This window comes from Chaetura pelagica, unplaced genomic scaffold (genome assembly GCF_000747805.2).
Source record: "Chaetura pelagica isolate M959 unplaced genomic scaffold, ChaPel_1.0 scaffold242, whole genome shotgun sequence".
Taxonomy (NCBI): Eukaryota; Metazoa; Chordata; class Aves; order Apodiformes; family Apodidae; genus Chaetura; species Chaetura pelagica.
The window spans coordinates 1,046,134-1,066,319 of record NW_009952377.1 but is presented as its reverse complement, the minus strand read 5'-3'; the positions used below and the strand labels follow the sequence as shown (position 1 = coordinate 1,066,319).

Genomic DNA, 20,186 nt, shown 5'->3' with positions numbered 1-20,186 from the left:
GGAGCGGCCATTAAGCTCCTGCAGCCACAGACACCCGCAGGGCCCGGGTCAGCCGGGCCGGATCCATCCATGGTGTGAGCGGGGGCCGGCACTGCCCGGGGGGAGTCCCTGCCTCCTGCTGCCCTGCCAAGGAGCCAGGCGTCTCGGGGGACAGAGGCAGCCGGCCAGGTCTGCATGGACATGGTGGGGAAGGGAGGGGTGGGCCTGGGTTTTGGTTGAAGGCAACACGTGTTTTGGTGCTTTCATCAGAGAATGGTCTAGGTGGAAAGGGACCTTAAAGATCGTCGTGTTCCAACCCGCCTGCGTGGGCAGGGACACTTCCTACTAGTCCATGCTGCTCCAAGCCCCATCCAACCTGGCCTTGAACATTGCCAGGGATGGGGCAGCCACACCTTCCCTAGGCAACCTGTTCCACTGTCTCACCACCCTCACACTAAAGATTTTACTACTAATGCCCAGTCTAAATGTACCCTCTTTCAGCTTAAAACCATTACCCCTTGTCCTATTACTACGTGCCTTTGTAAAAAGTCCCTCCCCAGCTTTCCTGTAGCTTCTTCAGTTACTAGAAGGCTGCTTAATCTGTGAGAGTCCAAGGGCTCACCTGGGTCATTGAGTTTAGGTGGCTGCAGTAATGACAAGCCCATAGAAAGCCCCTTGCCAGAAGTCTTGCCTTCCCTTTCACTCCTACTCCACAGCAGAGTTGCAAAATTAATGCTGTATCAAGACACCTGAAAGCTACCCAGAGAGTAAGGGAGAGAAATGTATCCAGAATGCATGAAGCCCTGCATTGGTAAGGAATAGAAAATTGTTGAATTAAAATGAGTGTAGATCATTGTGCTCCTTGCCATAGGGGGAGACCAAGAAACTACTATAACTCCTCACAGACCCCAAATTTAACCCAGGTGTATGAATATAACACGCCCAGCAAGATCTGAGCCTGAGATTTGTCACTTGGGATGTCAGCGTGCACTGTTGTGACAATTAACTCTCACAATTTACTGTGGTAAGTGTAGTGGCTCAAAGGAAGGCAAAGAAACTGGAAGCCAGTTTGTGTAATGAAAGGGAGAAGAATTCTCTCTCTGTCACTGGAATTCTGCTTTTGCACAAGGGTGTGACTACAGTCTAAATACTGTGAAAGAAATGGATTACAGCTGAGCTTTTTTTCAGTTGTTACTGTTGTAAGAGCTGAAAACTACATTGCATTAATAGTACCTAGAATAAGAACTACTAGTGTCATTTCTGAAGGATTGAGAACATGAATGTAACCAGAAGACGCAAGCTATAAAACACGATTAAGCATTTGTACAATCTCACAAAATGCAGTCTGTATACTTTTCTGAATTCATGGGATGCCTTTCTTACTGTTTCTCCATACATCCAGACAGGACTATTCTGCTTTGGCATCTGAATACCTTATGCAATAACCGTGTCATAAGCTTTGGAAGTTTTGGCCACAAGCACATCTGTTTATCCATCTCAGTTACTGGAAAAATTATAAATCTAGCTGCTTAACAGCAAATTGAACTACAATGAGTTCTGTTTGACAAAAAGAGATGAGAATTTAAAGTTTTAAATTAAAATTATGAATCATAAAATGCCAGGTTGGAAGGGACCTCAGGGATCATCTGGTCCAACCTTTCTAGGTAGGAACATGGTTTAGATGAGGTGGCCCAGCACCTTGTCAAGCTGAGTCTTTAAAGTGTCCAGTGTTAGAGAATCCACCACTTCCGTGGGGAGTTTATTCCAATGTCTGAATGTTCTCATAGTAAAAAAATTTCTTCTAGTGTCCACTCAGGACCTCCTGAGGAGTAACTTGCACCCATTATCCTTTGTCTCTCCCAAGCTGTTATATAGTCAACACAAAAGTGCTGGACTCAAATACTTATTCTGAAACTAAGAGGAACTTGCTATTAATTATCTCATGGAAGAGTGACTAGAAATCTGACTTTCAAAGCCATCTGTCACAGGCTTTGATTTCTAACTTCGGGGTCACCATTAGTTTATTGAACAATTCCTTCCACAAACTTACCAACCTGCAGCTTAGATAGTAAGCTGCCTTATTTGAAAGGCAATGCCAAGTTTCATTGTAAGCTGCCTCCCATGTCTAGGTTGGCTTCAAAATTTAATTGCAATTTTCTAAGCAGCTGTTAAGAGCATGGGCTAAAGTGATACAAGTGTTTGCATTAGCTTGCAAATGGTTGTTTACATTCACTTGCAGCACAAATCACTTCCCAGACAATTACTTTGCGCCTGCAATGGCAAATTAAAGGCCACAATATTCTTTTTGTCCTTGTAGTTAGTAAAATTGAAGCAGAAATTAATGCAGATATTACTTGTATCCTATCTCTAAACCTTCATCTGGAAAACTTTCAAAGTAAACTTTTCTTAGTGTCCTAATGACTAGTGATTGAGATCTAGGCAAGTAACAGTTGTTTTATGCTGTAAATCACCAAGGGATAAGCCAGCAGATGGAAATAAAAGTTACTACACATACTCTGAGAGCTTGTGATCTGGAATTGAACAGAGCACTGAAATTTATAACACCTGGCAAGTTTCTCAGTAGTATTGTGGAACATGCTGAGTAAATAATAATAATAATGTATTTCCTAAATTTTCTTTAAAATGTACCATAAGATGGGAAAAAAAATATTGGTTATTTGCAAACCTGCGGGATCTTTCCATTGATTTTAACTGGATCAAGAGTACAGCAAGGGGGAGGTCCCTAAACTTCATGGAGTTCCCTTGCTAACATCTTACTTACACAGTGTGTTCTTATTCTGCTCTGGGTTTATTTAAAATTACTTGGGTTTATGTCTGTAGCTTCAGCTCCATTGTAATCCTGCAAAACTCTCTTTGTATATTCTCTTCTAGGTGACAAGCATCAGCCAACTGCAGGACTGTCACAATGAGTTTTGTTGAGTATGGAGATACAATAAAGGATGGTGACACAGCTATTGTGTTCTTGGGCCACGAATCCATGTTTCCTGTGAAAGTCCAGCATGGCACTGTAACTCAGACTAAGTACGGGGTCATCAGACATTCCACGGACCTCATAGGCAAGAAGTATGGCTCCAAAGTGACCTGCAGTAAAGGAGGATGGGTGTTTATTCTTCATCCAACTCCAGAACTGTGGACCATGAATCTTCCACACAGGACGCAGATTCTGTATTCCACTGACATCTCTATAATCACCATGATGTTAGAACTGAAGCCGGGCTCCATAGTGTGCGAATCAGGTAATAATCAATGTGCTGAAAACCTTTATTAAGAACTAACACCAACACTTTGTGGAAAAAACAGGCTTATCTTTACATTTTGCAAAAAGTGTCTGGCTTGTTGTGTTTGGTTTTTTTCCATTGTAGTAATAATTTTCCCAGCCTACGCATGGAATAGCTCTATTTCATGTGCACATATTACCCAGCTGCTATTTCTCCAACAAGTAATGTTACCTCAGTGTGGTGGCCTCCTGTATCAGGATACGTTTGTGTTTGGTTAATTCATCTTCTTCAAATAAATATATAAACATTTTTCTTACCCTTTTCTGGAACTGATGTACTTCTAAAACATTTTTAATTACATGTTTTGAATAAAAATCTAGGCTTTGAATTTGCAGTTTCAGAGAACATAGTTGAGATAACCCAGTGAACAAGACTGTGATGATAGGGTTGAACTAATAAGGAAAACAAATGGGTGGTATTTATACAATGTGATACCCTGTAAGTACATCTAGTTCATCTTTCTCTTCCGAAGTGTGATCCACTTGCAGCACTGCAACTGCATGCAAAATCACTGTAGCTGTATAATACAAAGGATGATGTGTTTCTCACAGGGCTGTGTTTGTTTCTAAACTTGGTTTAATTTAATACAGCTTCCGTGATTTTGCTTGATCTGCAAGTAAGGAATGAAATTTTATACTAATAGATACTTTCCTAGTTAGAAGCAGTTTGCAGTAATGCCTTCATACAGGCAATATGAGGCTTGCTTGATTTGATTGCCTCTCTAGTTTGGAAAAATATTAACTGAGGTACTTTGTCCTTGTTTTTTCTGGCTTCTTCCTTGAGTCTTGTTATGAAGCAGTTTCATACACTTCCCTCTCAAGTGTAGATATGGCAAAGGATCAGCATGATGTGGTTGTGCTGCACAGCATTTTCTTGCATTTAACAATTCTTCTTCCCATTCAAGCACAATTTTTGGCAGCTTTTCGAGCATAATGTCCACTTTCCTACACAACTGAAATGCCATTTATCTCTGCATCCACTTGCATCCATTAAGAAACAGATGCCACATGGAGCCCCTTGCTCTACAGCAGCACCTGAAATGAGCAAAGCCACATGCAGAAACCTCTGATACTGCTAAAATGGTTGGGTCTTAGGAATTTATAATTGGGTTTGTGGGACAATCAGGCATTTTTAGAGTTGTCATGGGAAGAAGCAGTACTGTTCACTGGGTATTTCTTCACCTCTTTCTCTCCCTGCCATGTTCAGACAGAATGGGAAAAGTAAATAGGACAAATTATTCAGAGTGGAGGAGACTGGAATTGCTCCATGTCTGCCCCACTTGGAGTAGGTAAATGTTAAAGTACAGAGCTGCACATAAAATGTTTTCAGTAATGTCAAAGGTAGCTAGAGAGTGAAAACATTTAAAAGCTTGCCTATTTAAACAGCTAAGAAATGGAAAGTCACGATGAGGTAACCTATCCAGATTCCCAAAAATGTTGTGAGTCAAAAGTTACAGACACAAACAATCCTTTTTGCTAATGGGAAACTGTTCCCTGGCTTATTTTACTGCCTGTGCTAAGTATTACAATTTAAGCTTTCCAGGAAAAGTGAACAGTTTTACTTCTACAGTTTTGTTTTTATTGCTTGAAAGATGAACTGATCATGAAAAAAAGGAAGAAAAAGTAATGCATGAAGTCCATCTGGTGAACTGTGAAGCAGGAAACCTTACTGCAAATTTGCTTGCAACTGACCAGAAGTGGTTATTTGAACTAAAATTTCTACAGGTATTGAAGCCTCCAGTGTGATGATGTAACCTACTTTGGTGCCATCCTAAATTAGACAGTATTCAGTGATCCAAAATCATTAGTTCTTAGAATAACCTTGTGTGGCCTGGACGGAACCAGCCCAATGGTGATTAATAGAAACAAGACAGGAAATCTGGTCTAGTAATGACATTTAAATTTGCTTCCTGCTTGTGCTGGTTTTAGATGTATTTGGAACATTAATTAGCATGAAGGTCTGTCTTTTTTATTACTTGAAATTGAACTGATACACATAGTTTCTGTATGGACTGGCAAAGCATGCACTGGAGACAGGCCAGGCTCTTTTCCTCTTGTCTTACTAATTAGACTGTGGAAGAGTGCCCTGCATTTACTCAGTGTAAGCAAGCAGAATTGTGGATTAGTCTCCACAACTGTATGAAGAAAGGATCAATAAAATAAGATGAAATACCCTCCATGCCATGTGGTAATGCTGTCAATACCACTGTAAATGATATTTTGTGATTAGAAAAAATCAGCAGAATAACCAGAAGGTGTAATTTTACATGCCGTTTAAATTGATTAGCCATTATTTGTCTTAAATTATATAAACATATTAATAAAGTTTTTACTGTTTTAATGATCTTTAAAATACATAAAGAGCAAGCCTGTCAGTAGTGCATGCATAATTAAAATGATCCAACCATTTTCTATTGAGGCTATAAGGGAACTCTGCATCTCCCTGATGTTTCATGACGGAGGTGTGGGACTATGATCCTTTTACTGTCTTCTGCTAATTTCTAATTTTAAAAAGGTATGTTGAGATTTAAAAACTTTTAGAATTGTTGCTGGAGCCAAGATCTCTTGGAAGCTTTGGCCCTTTCTCATGAGGAATTCCCCACTCAGATAGAGTCTTCAACAGCCTGATCTTTCCAGAATTAGAGGATACTTGAGAGAGCTGCTAAGGTACCTGCTGTGAGTGGCCTGGTAGAGCGAAACTTTAATTCTTGTCAGGTAACTCTGATCCCATTTGTGTTCATTTCATGTGCAGCCACTGTCTAGAGAAAGGAATAAGCTGAATCTCTATTTTCTGTCACCACACTCTCCGAAATGAATCCTCATGTCAACTTCCCAGGCAAGGCTATTTTCAGTCTAGTGGTTACAGCTGCCTGAAGTGTAACAACTCAAACTGACAAAAAAAATTGGGAGTTTCACATGTATTTTTATAGTACATCGGGACCAATATGAAACCTGTAATTTTTTTTTCCTAACAGAAGTGTGTTGAAACTTTTTTTTTTCTTTCCAGTCCCCACACACCCCACAGATCTAGGCTTTTTTACTGTCCTTTCTCCCTGGTGAGACCAGAACAAGTGTCTGTCCTAACCCTCTAAATTACTGAAGGAGTGCAGTACAGTACTGTGAAACTTCATTTAATCTGATTAATCTCAGAAATATTTTGGCTTTGATGGAACATTGTCTTTAGAGCAAATGTAATTTACTTGGAAGTATTCTAACCACCATCCCAGTGATCCTTCAGGATTCAACAAAACCAGACTCACATGAGCAGAAATGTTAACTGCATTTTTTCATTTCCCTTCAGCTAAATCCCAAGTTAAAATTGGTAAATCCTGTTCATTGCAACACAGAAATGAGTTTCTAACCCCACAGGCTGGATTTCTGAAGACTGAAGACAGTATTCTGGGTTCTCATGGTTTCTCTGTGGAGCAGTAATGAGAGCTGCTAGTCAGCCTTACACTGGAGCTTCTTAAAAACAATTAGGAAATTTTCAAACTCACAGCCTGGGTATAGATTTTGGTAAGAGTACACTCATAAAAAATTAATGAGGACTTAATGATTAATGATATGCAGTAAATTATTTATTGTGTGTTTATTGTGGAGCCCCAGCAAATCAGCTGTATGCTTATGACTCTTCTGAAGTGTTGTAGACTTATTGACAAATCCTGCTCATGTCTTTACAATTTTTGTGGCCTAAGTATATGTAAATTGTTTGCAGCTCTATTTTTAGTGTAAAGTACAGACCAAAATTTCTAAGTATTAATCTGATTTTGGAACTTGCTCTTACTATTTAAGTCTATCTTTTATAATGTCTCCCTTACCTACTTCTTAGCAGCTCTTCAGGTTAGAGTGAGAGAAGAATTAAAAAACCCAAGCCTTGTATAGCACCTTTCGATGTGCAAGTATTGGAGAATATAGTATTTATTCTCTTGACATACCAAATAACTGAACCAAAACTGTGGTCACATGAGGCATCACTGATATATTCAGACTTCTGGCTGACTTGCAGCTGATGAAGAATGCTGTTCATACCCTGAAGTGTTTGTTTGCAGACTTTCTGGGCTCACTTTCTCATCTTCTCAATTCACTTGACCACTCAGGCAGCTTTGAACTTTGTATTAGTATGTTCACTTGCAGAAGATCCCTCCCTAAAGAACTCTGGCTCTTGAATCTCTAAGGAAAAATAATTCTCAGCCTTCAGATTTCCATTCCTTTTGTAGGCAGTGCCAGCCTTGAAAACTTCCCTACTACCTTTCCCAACTCCAGTAAGCAGCAGCCCTCTCTGACGTCTAGCCTGCTGCCTGAAATGCCTGTTTCTGTATGGTGTCCACAGCAGATAAGCAGGAGAAAGAGATTATCTTTCATAAAGGGAACTTCTTGATTTGCTCTTTCCTCTTTCAGCCACCAGCTCATCTTGAAACTCTCTCCCTCTTCTCCCTCCCTCTCACTGCGCCTGGTCTTGCTGTGTCTCCCCATGCCACCCTTGACTAATTTCACAATAAGATTTTTGGGTTAGTTTCCATCAGAGGCATAATATCTCTTCCATATACCTGTTAAAAATTAATGATACTTCTGATACATAAACCTGTCACGTACAGCAAGCAGTCTTTCTCTGTTCAGTGTTTTTTGATATTTTCTGTGGAGTTGTTAGTTCTGACTAAAGATCAGTATGAGTTTTGAGGTTCCTTCCGTTCTCATGGCTGACCTATGACCTGTCTTACTATTTGCTAAGTCTATCTGGCATAGCTAGGAGGCAAATACAGCAACATTGTGATTGCTTTGTTTTATTTACTCATTTTAGAATGTCTTAGGTAGCCAGATTTTGGAGCAGAAACATCAATTCTACTAAAATATTAGATATTGATCCAGTATTAAGTATTGTGCTGCATACTTTCCACTTTTCCTCTTTCCAAGCAGTATGAACCTATGTATGCACTTAAGAGCTTCTTCAGCTTTATTCCAAAATGCATTTGCTTATAAACTACTGTAAACATCCATAGGTCCTAAATCACAGTTTGTAGTTCCTGTTTTTAAAAAGAAGCACTCATGATGAAAAATTTTTAGGGAAGATGAGCAAAGAGATAGCCTGCGATGAGGAAATGTAGTAAAACACAGAATCATGTTTATAGTATGGATGGGATTCCAGGAAGTTAGACAAATATCCTTTGCAGTAAGACAAGCAGAATAAACAGAATGCAGTGTAAAAATGTACTCCTGTTCCATTACCAGTCAAGTGCTATGATAGATGCTGGGATAATGCTTATGGTTCTCTTGACAGTGTTCTGATGTGTATCTCTACTGTGTTGAAATAGCACGTGGTATTTTGAACAGCTCAGATGTCCACTGCTGCTTTGAGAAGGTGAGAAACAATCTTTACATACATGGACATTGTCTCAAGATGGCTGAAGAGTTTGGAGGCTTCTCTGTGGAAAACCTGTCACTTGAATAAGCAGAGGGTGAGAATAACTGGTGTGTTTCAGGTCAGGGGAACGATCAGAGTTCATCTGATCAATATTTTCTTGTCTACAAATCAGAAGGAAGTATCAGTAGGTGCTGAGCTGGAGTGTTTCATCTAGGTGTCCACTTGTTAGGATTGAAATCCTTCTGAAACTGCAGTGTTCTTGTCTTGGGAGAGGGCAGAAACACTCTCCTGAGCTTAGATATATCACAAAAGAATGGACTGTGCCTCAGCCCAAGAAGAAGGGAAGGATACAACATCAGTCTGCAGGGCCATTAGCCACTTAACTCCTGTGGTTTTAACACATGATCTTAATTCATGCCCTTGTACTGAGAGTGAACACTTCCCTAGTAGTCTACATGCTGATGCCTTTCACAGTTCTCCTCTGAGTTTGAGCTTTGAGTATGGCATACTGGGAACCCTGCAGTGCCTCATTAAATGCCTGCAATGCAGATGTCTGCTTTTGACTGAGATGTTAAAATCACAGAATACATCATATTTCCCAAAGGCATTAGCAATGACCTAACTGCTCACCTGAGTGAGCTCTTAAAACAGCAGCTATGGTGTTAAGAATGTCTTCAGTGCAGTTTGAGTTACTATTGGTTTACATCTCTTCTGTGAAGTCCACTCATGATTAATACAGTCTAGTTAAATGGTCTTTGTCCTGTGGCAGGGAACAAACCATTTATAAGGCTATAATAGTGCAAGCTGTTAAAAAGGCATGCGTCCTGCTACAAAAATTATAAACTGTATTTGTTCTAGAAGTTGTTTTTTTAGGCCAAATCAGGAAGACAGTTACTTCACTGCACCTATATGAGAATGAAAATCTCTTGAAGTCCATCCAGTTCTTAACTTGCCTCCTCTGAGACAACATATTGATTTTGAGCGTGGGGTTTTTTGGTTTGTTTATATGCAGGTAATTCAGCTATAGTATTTCAGGTTTGGTAGCATTCAAGTCCATGTTTCAGTAGTGCTCCCTACATTTCCCTGCTTCCCTGGCTGATTCTGTCCTGCACTAAGGAAGCCTTTCATTTCCCAAGTAAATCTGAACCTAACTAGAACTTCCTCCAGAGTAGTTGCTAGGACACTTTGAGTCCCATTTTGCTGAATTCTGCTTTTTTCAGTAGTGATTTTGAAGTAAGGATAGAGAGAAGTTGAAAAGGAGTAGAGGAGATGACAGAAAGATTCAAATGTTGAATCTCGCCAATTTTCAGGGGAGAAGGTGAATATGAACATGAATTTCCCCTTCTACGACATCAGAGAAACATGGGGTTGAACTTTTGCCTTCTATAGACAGTGCTGATGGGACTGTAGGGTTTGTGGTGACTATGGACTAATGCTGGACTGCCAGACTCTCATATTCTTGTGAATGACATCAAGTGAGCTGAACTATCAGGCACACGAGAGTTGAGCGTCTGCATGGTTTTACAGGACTGGGTTCAGAATCTGACATCTTTTCAAGGATAGATTTTGCAATAGTGGATGATTCATAACCATCTTGTTCTTTGTTTCCTGCAGTTTTGAGAGTGTTGTCACGGAGAAGGCAGGCAGCATCTTCAGAAATACTCTCATGAATTATGTTAGTGAGGTAGAATTTTATATGTTAGAAGTGTGATATATTCGTAGTATTCTCATGTTTGTGATAGCCAGTCAACAGTAAATAAATCCTGGCAACCTAGTTTAACAAAAGCTCAGTCTGTAATGTGCCTGCAAGTGGTGACTTCCAACATCCTGGTTTCAGTTCAGGGTTTGGCTTGGAGAGTTTGTGAATAAAAAAATAGTACCAGAAAAGAAGCCAAAAAACATTACTGGGTTTTCCTAGGAGGCAGACACAAACACTATCTTCAGTGGTGTTTTTAAGAGCAGATTTAAAAGGAACATGATTAAAAATGTAAAAGAATATGAACAAGGAAACTGGAGATGTGCACAAGCTGCCTCTCTCTCTGCTTACAAGCCAGCTGTGCTGACAGGCCTTTTGTTCACTCCTTTAGAGTAGCAGAGAAAGAGGCAGAAAGGGTGCAGCATTACCCATTTGAGAGGCAAAATAATTAAATTCTGTCAGTTTACTGAAGTTCTCAGTTGTGCAATCCTGCCTTCTGGCATGAAATGTAACGGCAGAATTTCAATCATTTTAGCATCCTGTGAACAATAGTTCCCTGCTTTTGTCATTTAAAAAAAAAGATAAATCAATGACATGCTGTTTCTTTGCTATGCACATATGTCACTGAGTTTTTACAACCACATGGCTACCGTGCTACCGTTAACTCCCGAGAAAAGTTTATGTTGACACTTAGAGCCTACCTGGGCCCTGACTAGATAAGGTTTTCATGTGTGCACATGAAAGTGCGTTTTGCCTTTTGTTTGCTTTGATGCTGGCATGAATGCATGGGGGGAGGCTGCTGGTCTGCCCGCTGGGGTCAGAGCCCTCTCAGAGGGAAGCAGAGGAGCAGGGCCGATTCCGCAGCTGGGTCGGTTGATCCGGTGGCAAACCCGGGCCCTGAGCCCTGTTTACGGTCTGAGTGGCTCCCCTTTCAGAGCTGTCGGATTAGGATTAAATAAGGTGCCACAACAATGTTTCAGCCCTTAAGTGACTGGAGGGCAAGAACCTTGGATCCATCAGCAGACTCTGACTCCCTGTATGGTTATTATGGTTAATTAAGCACTTATGTCCCCTAATTTACTTCCTTCCTACTAGTTTCTGAGCTTTCTCCACCCCTGCTGTACTTTAGGTTCCATCCTTTATAAGTTGTTGAAGATTTATGCTAGTTGAAAGCACTTGCTTCAAGCTGAAATTTAGCCTGAACAGTCATTGAAGATAGCTAGAAATAGACTTTCTTTCTTCAGGAGAAATGTGTTCCAAGTACAGCATTATAAATCAATAAACACAGATAATTTTGGGTTGCTGTGAAGTTTTGAGTTTTGGGGGTTATTCTGTTAAATGCCAGTTGAGTGAGTAATTTGCAATCTGAATTGGTATATGGGTGTTTTCTTCAGTGAAAACATTGCTTATTAGTCATTAATCTACTTAGAATGCCAATTGGTCATTTAAAATAAGTTTCCTAAATTAGCAAACCAAAACAAGGAAAAAATCTCTGTCTTAGTAATTAGTCCCTGGTTGTACAGGGTAATTGTACTTAGATACAATTTCAGGTTTGTGATAGATCTCATTTGACTTCATTAAGATAGTGTGTGTATGTATGTGTATGTATGTAAGTCACCTGTAAAGTCAGGTTGTTTGGCCAGTGTGACTGCAGGGAGCCCAGAGGCCTTAGTTTGGGATAATGTTGGTGGGAGTTGAGGATGGCCAGTGTCTCTTAAGAGGCCTGGGCAAACAGACTCCATATCCTGAAAGCCATTTGTTTGGATGGATGGCAATAGGATTTTCAAGCATGGAGCTTTGCCAACATCTTTTTGTTTTAATGAAGGTTTTGAAAATAATTTGAAGTATGACTCCCTAGAAAAATTATTTCACTCTAGAAGAGTCTAGCACTCGGAGAAAAATTTGGTTAATTTCCCTGAATTTTTCTTGTTGCATTTACTGCCTTGTGTTCTCTTGGAGCACTTTTCCTGGGTCATCTAGTCCCTCTCTCCTTGTGAAGAAAGGACTGTTTTCTCTCAGTAGTTTAACCAATGGTTTCTGTTCATTTGCATTTTGAGTAAGTGTTCCAAGCAGGAGAACTAATGGAGAAGACCTTTGTTCTAATGTTTAGCACTGTGAAAAGGCCTTTCATGAGCCATTTGCCTCTTCTAGGTACGGGCAGTGGATCCCTCTCCCATGCGCTCATCAGAACAGTGGCTCCCACAGGGCACCTGTACACAGTGGAGTTCCACCAACAGAGAGCTGAGAAGGCCAGGGAGGAATTTCGAGAGCACGGGGTGGAGCATCTGGTCACCGTGACTAACCAGGATGTCTGCAAAAATGGGTTTGGTGTCTCAAACATTGCAGATGCTGTGTTCCTAGATATTCCGTCTCCATGGGAAGCCATAGGATATGCAAAATTGGCGTTAAAAGCTCAAGGTAACTGCACTTACTTCTTTCTGCTCAGGAGGTACTGTACAAGGACACATCTCTGCCTTTGAGCTGTACACTAGATCTTCTCACTTCCATTGTGATCACTGTTCTCAAATGTCAAACTCTCTAGACATTTCTAAGGCGTAAAAACCTTCAAAAGAGGTCTTCAATTTATAGTGAAAGGTGTGAAAGGAGAACAACAACTTTTTCCTACAGGCCCGTGCTAGCTGCTACAATTACCATGGGCAGATTGTAAAAAAAAATCTTTGAACCTTTGTCATATGCATTTTGCTAGATCTGAGGTGTGGGAAGCAGCAGTAACAATAAATGCTGAAAGGAAATTTCTCTGGCAGTTCAGTGGAAAGGTGTTTGTATAAAAGGTGTGCAGACGCACTTCACATTAACCATTACAGATTTCGACGTATTTAACAGAGCACCTCACTGATAATGTTAAAGAAAATCTGGTTATACTTACATATGCTTGCCAATTTCAGTCTCTGTGGTTGGAGCTAATGAGAAGTTTGCTGTTGGTTAGAGTGGGAATGGAAAAAAGGCTGTTCTAGTTTATGCCAGTTATTCTGGGATGGTGACAGCAAATGAGAACTGCAGTTGAGGTACTGGATGAATGTAAACAGTTTTTTATAAATCTTTTTCCTATTGAAAAGTAAGCTTCAGTGAATAAATCATTACTTTATCCTAAAACACATTTTCCTCTAATTAAAGTGTACTAGTGTGGATCTGAAGTACCTTGTGCAAGGTCACTTCTGTCTACAAAAGTGACTTTTCTTAATCAAGAGAGCATCGAGTGCTGAGCAGTGACCATGCTGGGACATGAGTCCAGTAAAACCTGATTGTGTGCCAAGGTTCAGTCCTTTGTTAAAATACATAATCACAGGCCTGGCTTGAAGTGAATTGCCAAGTCTTCCTGAAATCACAGGATTTAAGCTTGCTTGTTCTTAAAGGTCACTGAAAATACATTACCTTGCTGAGTCAGGACCAACCCAGCTGTAAGGCTGCCTCAGCCACTACTGAAAATTCTCTAAGCCTTCTGACATCAATGTAACACATGCTTTCTTCAAAAAGTGAATAAATAGACTTGTTAGCACTCCATACCTGCAAGGGTTATAGCTCAATTTGTAGCTGCTTACCAGTGGGTCCTGAGAAAAAAATAATCTTCACTGCACTGTACGATGCCCTTCTCATGCTCAAATTATCTAATCTAGTGAGCACAACACTCAGCTGACTTCCCAGCTTGGAAGGCGCTGCATTGCGCAGTCCAATTTGAATTATTTAAGTGGTGCATGTTTAGAATACTAAGCAGAGCTGCTTGAACAGTTCCAAGTTTTGAATCCTTGTCTCATTTCAGCATTTGAAATCCTAAAAAAAGTATTAGAGTCCCAAAGTGGCCATGCCATCTGACTATACTTTTCTGTTCAGTGCTACAAGGTTACATCTGCTTAGGCAATATAAATAATACTATGAAATCCCACATTTTTGTGTTTGTGAAGTGGCACTTTATGTCCCAGTCAGAAGGTGAAGTTGCTGATCCTTGCTGCAGTTTTTGCTGCAAGCAGCCACCCGTGTCTGAGATCCAATACTGGTCTAAGGCTCATCTTTTGGGTTTCATAGTACCTGACTGAGCCGGAGGCATTTTTTTGAATTTTGCATAAAAACAAATGCCGGTTTTCATATAAAATATAGTTGATTGCAGTAGTAATAGGTACAGACTTACACACATTTCTGTTCCATTCCAAATCATGAGGGCAGTTTTGTTGTGGTTATTTTTACAGCTGTAAAATCTAAAATATTATAGAAGGGTATCTGTAACTGCTTCCCTTTCCATACCGCAGGCATATTATTTTATAGTGCTCCTTTGTTTTATTTTCAATTAGTTAAAGCTCTTCTGCAGTGAGAACAGTCTGTACACATACTGCTGCTGTTCACTGCTGTTCCAAGGGTTAGAAGAGTGATAAAGCATCACTGGAGAAAATGAGTTGTTCCACTCTTCCCTCCACGCCCTCTCTCTCACATCTGGACAGGGTCACATTTGAACCATTCCCACTGTGGGTTTTATTGTGATGTGCCATGCAAATATCACAGCTGTACTGCTAGATAGTGGTAATTTATTCCTTGAAGTCTAAAGGCACTTTGAATGGAATCAGAGCTAAGCAAATTCAATATATGGCATCAGCGAGCCTCCTCTTTAAAACCACACTATTGATTATAGAGTGCTCGGCTGAGTGTGCAAGAGAGTTCTTAACAAAACCTTATCAAGTTGGTGTTTTCTCTCCTACTTAAGCTCAAGATCCTGAATAGTTGCAGCTTCTAGTAGCTGAGTGTTAATGATTCTCTTTACAGAGTATATTTATCACTCACGTTATGCCTTGCAGTATTCTGTAAATACAGTACTTACAGTAGCTTGGCCTCCCATCTAAAGTGCTGCCAATTTCTGAAGAACAAAAGAACAAGAACAAAATGGCACAGTAGGCTTGTGACTAGAAGGCTCTTGCTCTCTGGTGATATGCTCTGCTGATGTTCAGGCTTGCATCTCAGCTGCATCTTTCAGTGCTGATTTCGCCAGTCACATTTTCAGTAGAAATGCTGCTTGTAATATCTCTTGGGCATTGCTGCACTGCAGAACTTGCTTTCATTTCTAGACCTGTATTGTTTTCCTTTTGCAGCATCTGCTGAGTAATGCTTTTCTGTAGTCATAGCTGCTGTTCCCAATATCTGACCTTGGTGGGTTTTGCAATGTTGCTGTTAACCCCTTCAAGCTACATTTTTTAAAATTAAGAAAATTAAACAAAAAGAAAAATATCCTCAGTGTTCTACAGTTCTTAAATGCCCTAAAACTTTTGACTCACAGTCATCTCACAGCTGAATACTGTAGAGCTTTGAATATAATTCTGCACCCACCTACTCTCATAAATATTGTCTATTCCTTTCAAGGCTGTGGAAGATGAGACAGAATCACATTTTTACAATAACTTTCATACAGATTTTAAATTTTTGGGTAGGAAAATGGAAAAATACAGCTATCTACTAGGAATTGGCCCCTTGCATTATAAGTCAGTCCTTGGGGGTGTTTGAATTAACAGTCTGTCACAAAATTATTAAAACAACTCCTATTTTATTTCCTTTCTTTTCTTTAAAGATTTTACTCTTAAATTCAGACTTGCCACTCCGTCTTGAGCATTGTAAAGGTCCTAAATTATGAGTTTATGAAATTGTGATCCTTGAGATACCACCTGAATCAGGGAACATGGTGTTGTCAGATCTTCCCCCCAAAATTCTGCAGGGAAAGTTCCCTCTGAACATCTCCCTGTTTGGGCCTCTCCATTTTCAGCTATCACAGAAGCCCTTCAGCACTACTGTGGTCTTTGTAGTAGTAGTTGCATTTCATTTCCAAAGTCTTACATTTATTTTGTTTGTACACAATGACTTAAAACAGGTTTTGTTTGCATTTTTTCCCCCTAGCATAGGCATTGATTGTTGTCCTAACATGCCAGGTTTTATTACAGATGCTGCATAAGAGACGAAGTAATATCTCATCCTCCCAGTAGCCTCTGGTGCAGCTAAGGCATGGCCTGGTTCAGCTAGTTTCAATTTCAATTTGGGCTTCCCTTCCTCCTCCCCTGAGCTTTCAGAGAATAGCACATCCATGTAGAAAGTCTCACTGGCTTTTTTTTTCTTGAGCCCCAGTGGTCCAGTTTTTAAACCATCCAGGTGTGGCTTTGAGGAGCAGCTGAAATCCTTGGCCACAAGCCTCAACCCTGTGGTATCTGGGTAGGGAGTACCCCAAGCTGAATCACTCTGAGTAGAGGGCAGTGGCATTAAGGCTGATGTTGTTTGGGCTCAGGCTACCTCAGGTGCTCACAGGGAATGTGTTAGGGCAGGAAGTGGAGCCTGACAGTCTAGCATGCTGTCTAGACTGTTGTCCTCCACCCATGCAGGTGGTACTCAAGGTGGTATCAACATTTCTCATGTCCCCAGGAGATTGTTTTGGAATAAATGAATGAAGCAATAAGTGCTTGCTAAAATGTTGGCACCAGCCTTTGCTAGTGTGGTACCTGCTTTGATTTGAAGGAGAATTAACTCCAGCTGAGGTTAAATATCCACAAACTAAATTGAAGCCTATCCTGTCAACATTGAGGGGCCATCTAGTCTAGTCCAAAGCTGCCCCACTAGGATCTACAACCAAGTATTAATCCACAAAGCTGCTTCAGCTGGTTCCCAAGCACTGGCTGTTTGATGAGCTAGACCCAGTTGTTCTGTCTTGTTGGAGGGCATTAACCTAGCTCCAGCCTCTCAGGGAGTGGTAGGTGTACAGGATGGGCCTGACCCAAAGCAAAGGTGATTCTTTCAGTTGTCAAGAGACAAGCAGAAGGATTCCTGCCCCATAATCCATGCCAGCCAAAGCTGTTGGCCTTTGCACAGCTTGTAGGAAGTAGTTTGGGATGAGGGGGTCCTTAAAGGAAGTTGTTAGGTTTTATTCCCCAGTTTGGAGCCAACTGATGATTTAATTTCCTTGTTGCATGCTTTTGTCAGCCCGTAACAGGGAGCAGGAATAAATTGTGTTTGAAGGAGTCACCTACAAATGTAGAGGTTAAAGTCACATTTGCAGAAAATCACATCAAGCTCCTTTTAATGAGCTGGCAAGTGATTTGGAGAAAATTTTCTTTTCTGAATCAAGAAACATCCTTTAATTTCTTCCAACAGTTGAATCCTCTAATTTCCCTTGTCAGGGAAGCTACATCAAATCGCCCACGAGCGCACTCACTTAAAGGACGTTCTGTCCCCCTTTACAGAGGCAGTATTTTTAGTGTCCTACTAGCACAGAGTAAATGCCACGGTGATGCTGCTCAGTGACTCTCCTGCCTCGCCCCTGCATAATGATAATGCCTGAGTGTTTTTTTTTTCTTCCATGAGATCTTTGTAACATGATCTTCCAATTATGACAATGCATTGAAGTCCCAAAGCCCATAGCTGTGTTCTTTTACCAGGGATAAAAATGCTGTGTTGTATTCTTTACATCATGAAATAATTTCTAAAATCGCAGGCCCTTTTCCCTGGAACTTAGTGGTGCTGCACTACATGTGTTCTTTTTGCATCTTCTGAATAATAGTAGGATGAGGAAAAAACCTGTCAGAGCACTTCTGGCACACACTGTAACCTACAGAATTGAGAGCTCGTAACTTGGACACATTTTCTGTATCATAAGCATGCACTGGAGTTCTTGTCACTGCCAGAATTTACATGCTTGAAACCTAGTGCAGTTATTAGCTAAATATAACTGATAGAGGTTTAAATCCTTGCTCAGACAAACCAGAAACTTTTTTTTTTTTTTTGGACTTACACAGGAACATACCAGGAGCTGCTCTTGAAGGAGGAGCAACTTTCAAGGCACTGACCTCTTTGCAAAGATGCAAGGATGTGTCCCCTTATTATTCATTAGATACTGTCTGTTCTATGTTTTAAAATGTACAGTGTTACGTGGATGCAGATATTTTCTTTTATTTTCCCCTTTCCTTAAGCTGTCTTTTCTAATCATTCCAGTCTGAATTGTACTTCAGTTTTTATATCCTCTCAACCCTATTGCTGGTTACAATGACTGCCAGGACTGTGTGGGCTTGTTCCAACCTACAGGTTTGGGAGACTTAACCTCTTCATTAAATGTTTCAAACTAACTCACTCCCTGTAAAATTGAAGGTAGAAAAAAGTTTTAAGTCTTTCATGCAGACTCATTATTCTCTTCTCCTCAATTGTAGTACTTGTCAGATGCATTATACATGAATAAACAGATTTTTAGACAGCTCTTCAGATCAAAAAGCTCACACAGCTTCCCAATGTGAACAGGATTAATCTCAGATAATTACTATATCCATTTATGATGACACACAGATCTCATTAAACAAATTTAGGAATGGTAGCTTTCCTAAAAAGAGAGCTCTGAAAGAACACAAAATCAGTTTGAACTAACAAGTTTCCGTTCAGTTGTTTTCACTGCTCTCTAGTTTATTCCACCCCTTTGTGATCCACAGAGCAGTGTGCCGCAGCAAGCAGAGTGAGAGGGAGTACATGGCTTTTCTTCATTCATTAAGGAATCCTTGGCATGGCAAGGCAAAGCAATGCATATTCAAGTCCTTTAAGCCCTAAATGCCTCTTGATGTCTAAAGGACAAGAGGACTCTTAGAGAATCTGAGAATTGTGAATGCTGAAATCTAGATTTATATCTGTTTGGTGATTGTGACAGAAAGGTTGTTGCCTAGCTGGTAACCCGGTGGGGGTACAGAGGGCAGCACACAGTGCAGAGAATTCAGAAGCATCTGGTCTGTTGAACATGATGGCCTCTCTGCTCTAGGAGCAGAGCATGCTCTAGGAACAGAAGAGCTTGTCCTGAGTGCTGGTTTTCTGCTGCACAGTCTACTTTTTTTGCTCAACACACCATGGCAATTGAAACTTCCCATATCGTTCTGTTTTAGGCATCCTCTCGCAGTCTGAAACTGCAGTTTCATTTTTGCCTTCCAACCTTCTGCTAATTGTAGCTTAACAGTCTTCTCTTAACATCTGCGTAATCAAACAAGTCCAGCCTGTAAGTCAAATCCAGCCTGTCCGATGATTTGTACAGGAAAAAGCAGAGGAGGCCCCTCTTCCACTTGTTGGGATCCATAAAGACAGATGCTTGATTTAAGACAGATGATTTTCCTTCTAAGCTATTTGTAGGTATATTTATTTGTGAGAGATGTATAATAATAATCAGAACAGTAGCTGTGAAAGGGGAAAAGTAAAATTGCAGAACTTGCTAAAACCCACAGGATGCTCTCAGTTACCAGGCACACCAGCTGTTAGGCTGTTTTCTCACTCTTCATACCTGAGAAGCTCCCAGCAGTGCAGTAAGTAAAGTAACATTATTTTTTGTGCTTCCCCTCTGGATATTAGTTATTACAAGCAAGAGCTTTCTTCCCTACCAAGCAGCTTGAAAGCCCTTTTTCTGTAACCCTACTTCCCCAAGCAATATGCTTTGCAAAGGAGGCAGTCTGAGAAATCATCCACAGGCTTGGTGTTGACATGCTGTGCTCAGCTGACCATCCCCAGGCAAAATGAAGGGTGCTCTGCCTTTAATTGAAGGCTTGACAAGAACCGTAGGCGGCTCTGCAGCTTGTATGGCAACAGCTGTGTGCAGGCTTCTTATTTTTTGTCTGTAAATCTAGAGCATGTGAATTCAGAAGCCTAAACATACTCTGAAACCCTTGAAACTCAAGAACAGTCTTACTGTAAGTTTAAATATATTTCCCGTTTTTATTGCAATATGAAACACCAAAACCAAAAGCCTGAATGAAATAGTAGTAAAACTCTGGTCCCTCTGCAAGTTCTTGCTTTGCAAACAAAGAGTTATTGTGAACTGACATTTAAACTAAGTTAGACATTTGTTCAGTTCCCTA

At 40.4% G+C, this 20,186-nt stretch overlaps 1 protein-coding gene across 2 annotated transcripts in view; it reads left to right on the top strand.

Moving 5' to 3' along the window:
• Positions 1–2,871: 2,871 nt before the first annotated feature.
• Positions 2,872–20,186, top strand: part of TRMT61A (tRNA methyltransferase 61 homolog A (S. cerevisiae)) — a 20,554-nt gene continuing 3,239 nt past the window's right edge. Inside the window, exons 1-2 of one of the 2 annotated variants that reach the window (XM_010008153.1) lie at positions 2,872–3,236; positions 12,484–12,750. In XM_010008153.1, the coding sequence (XP_010006455.1) occupies positions 2,906–3,236; positions 12,484–12,750 (598 nt within the window). In that variant the 5' untranslated portion in view covers positions 2,872–2,905. The remainder of the gene's footprint in view (positions 3,237–12,483; positions 12,751–20,186) is intronic. The other variant, XM_010008154.1, reaches the window with a different exon arrangement.